The sequence below is a fragment of the Xenopus laevis genome, chromosome 3S (assembly GCF_017654675.1).
Source record: "Xenopus laevis strain J_2021 chromosome 3S, Xenopus_laevis_v10.1, whole genome shotgun sequence".
NCBI classification, from domain to species: Eukaryota; Metazoa; Chordata; class Amphibia; order Anura; family Pipidae; genus Xenopus; species Xenopus laevis.
Window position 1 is genome coordinate 64344294 of NC_054376.1, and position 9067 is coordinate 64353360.

A 9067-nucleotide genomic window follows, 5' to 3' on the forward strand; every position below is an offset into this window, starting at 1 on the left:
AACATTGCATAATGTATATTTTTAGTTTTATACAAAATATAAATCCCCTTATAAATAAGGGAAGATATGGAAGCAAAGGCACATTTGTGCATGATTTAATGAGAACAACAGCAGATGCTAAAGATATTCAATTTCCATTTTGGATCTCATAGAATTATTCTTTAACATACTAAAAGTTAACATAAAGGTGATCCACCCCTTTAACTATATATTCTGCATAGTGATGAGCGAATTTGAACAGTGATATTGCGAAAAAGTCAATGGGCATCAAAAAACTTTTTTTTGACACACAATTTTTTTTCAATCCAAATGTATTAAAGTTAATGGGCGTTTAATTCTTAAGGCAACTTTTTTTGTCCAAATGCATTAAAGTCAATGGCTGTTTTTATATTTTTTTGTGGCGGCATTTTTTTTTTTTTGTCGCCACTAATCCATGGTTGGCAAAAATTTGCCCATCGCTAATTCTGGCAAATCACTGGTATATCTATAGATGTAGTGAAGTGTTTTGTGGTGACTTCAATGAAAATTTCATACTGCTCTGGTGATGTGGTGGTCACAGTTCTGCTATGTGAAATACTCTTAAAAATTATTTTTAATAGTTAGGATAAACAGGCTTCTCCCAAATGAAAACAAAAGTGTAGTGCACGCACTCTTTATTGGATCATCTGGCATCAGAAAAAACACCATTTCTTTCACCTGTAAAAGGAAGGGGTGTGTGTCCCCAAATGCTTTAGCCTGGTCTATTTGATTTGTATATTTGTTTAAAGCTTTGGTCTCATCAGAGCTGTATACAATAGCCATGGAATACCTTGGTTCCCATTCCCAAACATCTTTATAGCCATTTATCTATATTAGCACTAATAAACATCCTGATCTGTTGACTGTTCTGTCTATAACTTGCATTTTGGAGTATTTGGATGCAGATTCTGAATAAAGTGTTTTAGCGTTTCTATGTACTCATGTGGATGCCTTCTTAAATGTCCAGCATGTGTTGAGCTGTTCCATTTCTTTGACTTTACTTGAATTCCCAGATTTTCCCAGTTCTTAAGAAGCTCTTCTACTGCTGTGTAATCACTTAGAGGGTCATCCATGCAGTAAAAGAACAGAGCTGGGCATGTAACAGGTGAGTCCCAGAAAGTCTGGATTCCCTTCTCGTAGTAATCTACTGTATGAGTTTTTAGGAGGTAAAAGTAGAGCAAAGTTCCATTTACCACAATCCACTGAAATGCTGGGTAAGCCACCATGCGTGCTACACCTGTAAGAACATAGACATACAATTAGTGTTTATTGCTTCTACAGCTCAACAAGTCACAGTAGACTAGGTCATGCAATGGATATATTGAGGGAAAACTATATGCTCAAAATTAATTCTTAACCAAAATTGAATTTATATCATAAAAATTCACCTACCACACAATATTATCAAATTGGCAGATATCATTAATATTTCCCTTTACATGTTGTACATTAAGCAACCATTTTGTGATATTCTGTGTGCCACTTCCTGATCACCAGACAGGATATTGTCCAAGTTCTAACAGGAACTGCAACCAACACAGCTCTGTCCATTCATTGGCTGATACAACCTAGCTAATATGTTTGTCCTTGTTTTGTGTGTGAGCACAGTGCCTCATACAAGCCAGATGATATAGAGGTATGAGATTCTTTTTCCAAAACAGTTATTCTGAAAGCTCCATATTATGGGAAAGCCATCTCCCATTGACTCCATTTTAATTAAACAATTCACACTTTTTCCCTGTAATATGAAAATAGTACCTCAATAATTATTTCTCATTTCCTCTTTAAGGCTATTAGTGACAGAAATTCAACTTCCCACATCATTTATCTTAAAGGGTTTGTCCACCTTCCAAACACTTTTTTCAGTTTAGTTTTTATCAGATTGTTCACCATAAACAAAGACTACTTTAAATTGCTTTCCATCTTTTATTTTTTTACTATTTTCCCAATATTTAAAGGGGTGGTTCACTTTTAAGGTAACTTTTATTATATTATAGAATGACCAATTCTAAGCAACTTTTCCATTGCATTTCATTTATTTTTTATAGTTTTATAGTTATTTGCCTTTTTCTTCTTACTCTCTACAGCTTTCAAATGGTCACCGCTGACTCCTTTCTAAAAAAACAAATGCTCCGTAAGGCTACAAATGTATTGTTACTTTTTATTATTGATCCTTCTATTCAGGCCTCTCCTATTCATATTCCAGTCTCTTATTTAAATCAATGCATGGTTGCTAGGGTAATTTGGACCCTAGTTACCAAATTGGTTAAGATGCAAATTGAAGAGCTGCTGAATAAAAAACTTAACTGGGGGAAAAAGTGAAAACCAATTGCAAATTATCTCAGAATATCACTCTCTACCTCATACTAAAAGTTAATTTAAAGGTGAACAACCCCTTTAAGTCTGCCAGCTCAGTGATCCAGGAGCATTCTGAACTGTTATAATTTGCTACATTTAGTTGACATAATTAGTTGCTACATTGCTCAGCAGCATCTGTGGAATATGAGCAACTATTGTATCAATTCTAACAGCTGCCTTTAATGTAACTCAGGGATTCTGCTCAGTAGGCAACAAATGTATCAATTAAATGTATCAATTTAGAATAGTTGAACAGTTGGCGACCCCCCCCCCAGCTGATTTAGAAGGTGAAAATTTAACTTTTCACTTAAATTTCAGGTAAACAATCTAAAACCAACAGAACTGAAAAAAGTGTTTGAAGGTGAACAACCTATGTAAAATACAATAATGTTGATGTATTTACACCTAAAATATCACCTAGTATAGTTCTGTTGCAACTGCCTCACAGAAATTCGAAAAAGCTAAAACATTAAAATTAGGGACAATAACATGTTCAGTATGTTATCTCAAGTGTTTTTATGCTTATACTTATATATATAATTGTACTAAGTAAATACAGATATGGAATCTATTCTCGGGAATGCTTAGGACTTTTCTAGTAATTTGGATCACCATACATTAAATACTAAAATCATTTAAACATTGAATAAACCCATTAGGATTGTATTGTCACCACTATGGAGTCATGCAGCTTCATGTACAAGGTACTATTTTTTTATTGAAAATAAAATCATTAAAAATGAGTTTCTGGGTAAGAGATCCCATATAAACCTTTTGCTGTTCTGTGCTGAGAATATGAAGCAACAAATTATTGTTTACCTGTTGCCATCCTTTTCGTGCTTCCTACTACAAGACTGTCAAACACCTGTCCCTGGATCCTCTCCAGCATCTCCCTCTGTTTTTTATGATTACTTAATGATGACACCAGCATCTGGGCAAATATATATCCACCTATGGAAAAGGCATGGACATAAAGCATGCGAGAACTAAGGTCCTTCTCTGCTACCAGTAGATCAAGCAGCTTTCCTGCATAGTCCAGGCCTTTACTGGGCCACAAAAAGTGTGATACAAAGCTTTCTGCCACCAGAACATCAAAGCCCAATTTAAAGTAAAGATGGATATACTTCTCATAAGAATGTGCTTTTGAGCCCAACCAGGGAAGCAACAGCAAGAGGGGGCGAGATGGCCTACAGTCCCTAGGAATTGAAGGGTCTGTGTACAAAAAGACAGAACTGGAGAACTTTTTAATATTGCTTGATTGGAAAGGCTCAGATGATGCCTGAGCTTTGGGAGGAGATCCTGCACAGGTGGTAATTTCAGGGTCAAGAATCGTGGAGTTGGACTGGATAAAATGCCCCTGCAAGTAAAAAGATCATTTGTATTACTATTATGTTCTTGTAGATGGACAGCAAAGTTATAATACAACTGTATGTGTGTTAAATTAGAACAATAAATTAAAAAGTTATTGATATTGCCCCACCAAGGACTCTATAATCAGCAACTTATCAATTCCTCTACCATGTTTATACTTAATATCATCATTATTATCATTTGCAAACAGTAACACAACTAGTGTTAGATTAAAAGAATTTTATTTTGGTGAAACATTGTTCACAAACTACATGTCCACTACTTTTTTTTTTTATCACCACCCTTAGCCTTCCTGTTATGTTTTATTTCCTAAGAGGTTAACAGGTGGTGTGACCTAGCAGATATAAGAAATCATCTTGTAACACTGGTGGTATGTTCAGCTAAATGGGCCAGTCATAAAATACTTGGGGAGACAGCATAAGTAGTAAGTGGATAGGTGGGGTGCTGTTTAGGCTAACCATAAGACAGTTACTTGCCTTGGGTAGCTGTACATCTTGGAAAGTATGGCAAACTCGCACACCCAGGCCTTCTAAAGATCCGCCAGGTGCTCAATTGCTTGGAAGGATCGGCACCCTCCTCATACAACGAAGGAAGAAAGCAAATGGCACTCACAGCATGTTCAAGCAGGGAAACCCTTGCGTATATTTATTTGCACACGATGCAACGTTTCGGGGAGGTCCCCTTTGTCAAGCATGACAAGCTTGACAAAGGGGGACCTCCCCGAAACGTTGCATCGTGTGCAAATAAATATACACAAGGGTTTCCCTGCTTGAACATGCTGTGAGTGCCATTTGCTTTCTTCCTTAGCTGTACATCTTAGCCAGACTCTGGCCATTGCAGTCTTTTTACTTCTGTATATTACAGCAGAACCCTGATTTTAAGTTTCTCAAGGAACCAAGCAAAATTAATCTTAAAATCTGGAAAAACTTAAAACCTGGGCGGGACTGCAAATAAGAGGTGTATAATTCAAAATTAGTCATTGTTTTCTGCACTTTGCAGGCTGTGTCATGCATTGTATAACATTGCCACAGGCCTCAGGGCATAGGGTGTATGTACGTGAACAGCAGACCTGGGTCACTTCACCCCATGAGTTTGCATATGCCTATTTAATTATATGAAGACTGTGGCCAATATTTATGGCCACACCTTTCAGGTAAACCAGGCCTTTCACTTCCTACTTTGCTACAAATGGTTTTCCTACTGAGTTGAAATGAGGACAACTTTCAGATTATTTCCTGGTAAATTCATTCTCTAAACTGGAGATTTACCCTCAAAACAGAATCACCTGTTTACATAAAACAGGTCCTCCAACAAATTATGTACTTTTCCTCAGTGATTTTCCAGACACATCTCCTCAGTTCATCCCCAGTCGCCCGTATTTTAATTGCCTTATAGTACATACAATATTCTGTTCCCTTCTCTTGCTTTATTTCAATTATTTTTTGTGCACTATAAATTGTGATTGTGTTGAAGATAAGAAGACATAGCCATGCCACCTTTGTTCTTTGACCCATTTCACTTCACACTCTGTTTGACCCCCATATGATTAAATAAGGTTGAGTCTATCCGGAGAGGTTTAACATTCTTACTCAGAACATGGATTCTAATCCGCTAAATCATTCTACAATTAAGAAGGTGTTTACACTGTCAATGAAGAAACCATCAGTTTGCTCTAATCATCCCCATGGTGCGTGTGCTGCACACTGAAAGGATCAGTGTTCATCAGAACTCACAAAAGACAGATTTTAGCCTAAAAGTACACCCTTGTGGATCAATGCCGTTTGGCATACTTTCCGCTGGCAGAGGAAAATGCCTCAAACGTCAGTAGTCCACGAGTTGAACGGAGAGAGGGAGAGTGTATAAAGGGCCACACATGGAACGGTAGTCTTCTTACTGTTCCTATAATTTACACAGAGCATAAGAATAACTGAACAGTAAGAATTGGAGAACTTTGGCTCCTTTCACTTCCTCGTCTGCCTGTGTGTACTGCATGTGCGACATGGTGCATCCCCAGATGAAATTTTTAAACTTACATACATGGGTATCGGGCAGGATAGGGAAATTATACATACACACACACACAAAGATTGTATCTGTGTGTGTCTGATCACCTTAAAGGAATTGTTCAGTGTAAAAATAAAAACTAGGTAAATAGATAGGTAGTGCAAAATAAAAAAAGTTTTGAATAATATAGTTTAGTTAGTTAGCCAAAAATGTAATGTATAAAGGCTGGCCTGACAGGATGTGCAACATAATAGCCAGAACACTACTTTCTGCTTTGCAGCTCTCTTGGTTTCCACTGATTGGTTACCAGGCAGTTACCTATCAGACTTGGGGGGGGGCACATGGGACATAACTGTTGCTTTTGAATCTGAGCTGAATGCTGAGGATCAATTGCAAACTCACTGAACATTTATGTCCCATGTGACCCCCTTTAAAGTCACTCCAGTCTTTATACATTACTTTTTGGCTGACTAACTATATTACAAACATTTTTTATTTTGCACATACTATCTATTTACTCAGTTCTTATTTTTACACTGAACTGTTCCTTTAAGGGTGCATCAAAGGGCGAGCTCTTGGGGCAATGGCAAACTGGGAAATTTGTTCAAATCTCTACCGCGGGTGACAAAACTCTCTGAAAATGCTTACCATTTACTTACCTTGCAATTGTCACAAGCAAATTACTTTACTAGCAGTGATTCAGCTTCATCACACAAAAATGCCTGCTCTTACAAATTCAGATTTGTCACCTGTGGTAGCAATTATTTAAAGGAACAGTTCAGTGTAAAAATAAAAACTGGGTAAATAGATCTCTCTCTAACTCTACTTAGTTATAGTTAATCAATGACTTGAAGAGGGACCACATGGGACATAACTGTTCAGTGAGTTTGCAATTGACCCTTAGCATGCAGCTCAGATTCAAAAGCAAATAGTTATGACCTATGTGCCCCCCTCCAAGTCACTGATTGGTTACTGCCTGGTAACCAAGGCCGGACTGACAATCTGTGGGTTATGGCAAATGCCAGAGGGGCTGCTAAAATGTGCCATAGAAAGTCAGTATTTAGTGGGCTGGTTGGGCCTCTGTGTGGGCTGAGTGGGCCTCTGTGTGGCCTATTTTAATTCTCAGTCCGGACCTGCTTGTAACCAATCATTGGAAACAGGCCCGGATTTTTAACTCAGCCTCCCCTAGGCCAAAGGGTCCTCACATCGCCCCCCCCCCCATTTGCATGCATGCGCAGGTTCCTGCCGGAGCACTGGGGGATTAGGTTGCAGAAGATTTAAAAAGCTGTGCATCCTCAGTGTTTCCAAAACATGGCGGCTGGGCGGCTGAATAAATAGGGCTTATGTTGGACATGCTTTCTGCCTGCTATTTTAATTCAGAATATGCATGGTTAATGCCTTGCATTATTTCTTGCACTAGCTCTCTCTGGTCATAATCAGGCTGGCGCCGCACGGGTGACGGCACGATGACGAGCACGTAATGATGTCATCGCGCGCAGCCCAGAAGAGGAGATCTGCACCACTGTCGGAATGAAGACAGACAGTACAGCACAGTCGGCACGGCAGGAGCCCGGGTTCGGGACGGGATGGCTACACGGCGGCCTTAGTATTATAAATATATAATACACAAAAGCCATGAATATCTTGTAAATTATATCCCTATAAACGGTGAGTAGTGATGTCATCAGTTATAAACGGTGAGTAGTGATGTAATTTCTGTCACATGACTCATTAGAATTTGTGTATTATAATTAATAAAGTACCCCCAGTTGTAAAATATGAGGATATTATAAGTTACCTTCGGAGTTCCATGACCTGTATAAAAACACTCGGCCTTCGGCCTCGTGTTTTTATATGGTCATGAAACTCCTGTAACTTATAATATCCTTATATTTTACAAGAGGGGGTACTTTATTCACTATATTCACAATACCAAAGCTGAGCTCAGCTGCTGCAGCTGGTCAATGTGGGGGTGGTTGCTCTGCTCTATTTTGGAATTGGGAATTTTTCTTACTATAAGTTATAGAGAAGATGTTAGGGGCGCAAGCTTGCCGCCCGTAACATCTTGCCACCCTAGGCGCAGACCTAGGTGGCCTCTCCCCAAATCCGGGCCTGATTGGAAACCAATAGAGCTGCAAAGCAGGAAGTAGTGTTCTGGCTATTATGTTAGACATCCACTCACTCCAGTCTTTATACTTTACATTTTTGCCTAACCAACTATATATTACAAACATTTTTTTATTTTGCACAGCCTATTAACTAGTTTTTATTTTTATACCGAACAATTCCTTTAAAGCGGGTGTCAAATCTCCCTGTGTGTCGCTACCATTGATAAATATGGTCCTGCAAATCCTACACAACTGAAAAGAGAGCTATGAAATGGCTGGTGAACTGTGACAAGCTCTTGTTTAATCCTTGTGTAAATACACCTCTGAATCTTGTCGGCACAATTCTAAAACATTACCACAAAAGAGAAGCAATGGACACAAAAAAATAGGTGCAAAGTGAGCTGAAATAGTAGTTGTTAAATCTGATGAGCTACATAATGTGGAACACAATAAAGTCGCTGCACAAGCCCAAACACACGCACATTTCCCCAAAGAATTGCTCTGTAATGTCTCTCTGGTTTGACTAGGGAGTTGAAAACTTCCCGACAGATCGCATTATCACTTGTAACTTACAGTACGCACGGAAAGCAGAGAAGCTGGAACCGGCGAGCGCATGATGGAACATCTCCACATTGCAAACATCATTCTCTCTCACTGTAGCAGCTACACAGACAGACCTTAGCTTGGGGGAGGGCCTTACACGTGTTTAACCTCTTGCAAAAAAAAAAAGGGCTCATTACAGACCCTTCCCTATCATTCTACTAGCTGAGTAAGGGGTCAGTATCAGATTGCAGTCTGTGTGAGAGACGAAACTATAGCTGGGCGGTGTTCCCTCCTTAGATGCACTAATGTAAAGACACGCGAGTGAGTCATTGGCAGACGATCCCTTATGTGCAGCGCGTATAGGATGAGGGCAGTGAGGGCGGGGGCTTCCAGCATATTTCTGTCACTAGGACATTCAGTTTAGATTGAGGCGTAAACAACTAGGAACAGAGACATTGTCTCTTTATAGAGTAGCCCCTGTGCTGGCATGGGCGGTGCTGGTTATGTTTTGGCTTTTCTGTAATTGTATCGTAGTTATACTGGTATGTTTTATTTACATAGAACTAACGCATCAGACATGAGAGTATATTTATCAAGAAGTGACGTTAGCGATGGACACACAGAGTGAAATTCCACCACTCTCCGTTCATTTCTATGGGGTTTTG

At 39.0% G+C, this 9067-nt stretch overlaps 1 protein-coding gene across 2 annotated transcripts; it reads right to left on the reverse strand.

Moving 5' to 3' along the window:
- Window positions 1-638: 638 nt before the first annotated feature.
- Window positions 639-8651, reverse strand: LOC108713023. 2 transcript variants are annotated; one of them, XM_041588434.1, is made up of 3 exons: window positions 8442-8651; window positions 3196-3733; window positions 639-1255 (listed from the first exon to the last, which is right to left on the reverse strand). In XM_041588434.1, the coding sequence occupies exons 1-3, from the start codon at window positions 8502-8504 to the stop codon at window positions 891-893; spliced, it is 966 nt and encodes a 321-aa protein (XP_041444368.1). In that variant the 5' UTR covers window positions 8505-8651; the 3' UTR covers window positions 639-890. The 2 variants fall into 2 exon arrangements, with proteins under 2 accessions (XP_041444368.1, XP_018111166.1); XM_018255677.2 differs by having other exon boundaries at window positions 8433-8641.
- Window positions 8652-9067: the final 416 nt, after the last annotated feature.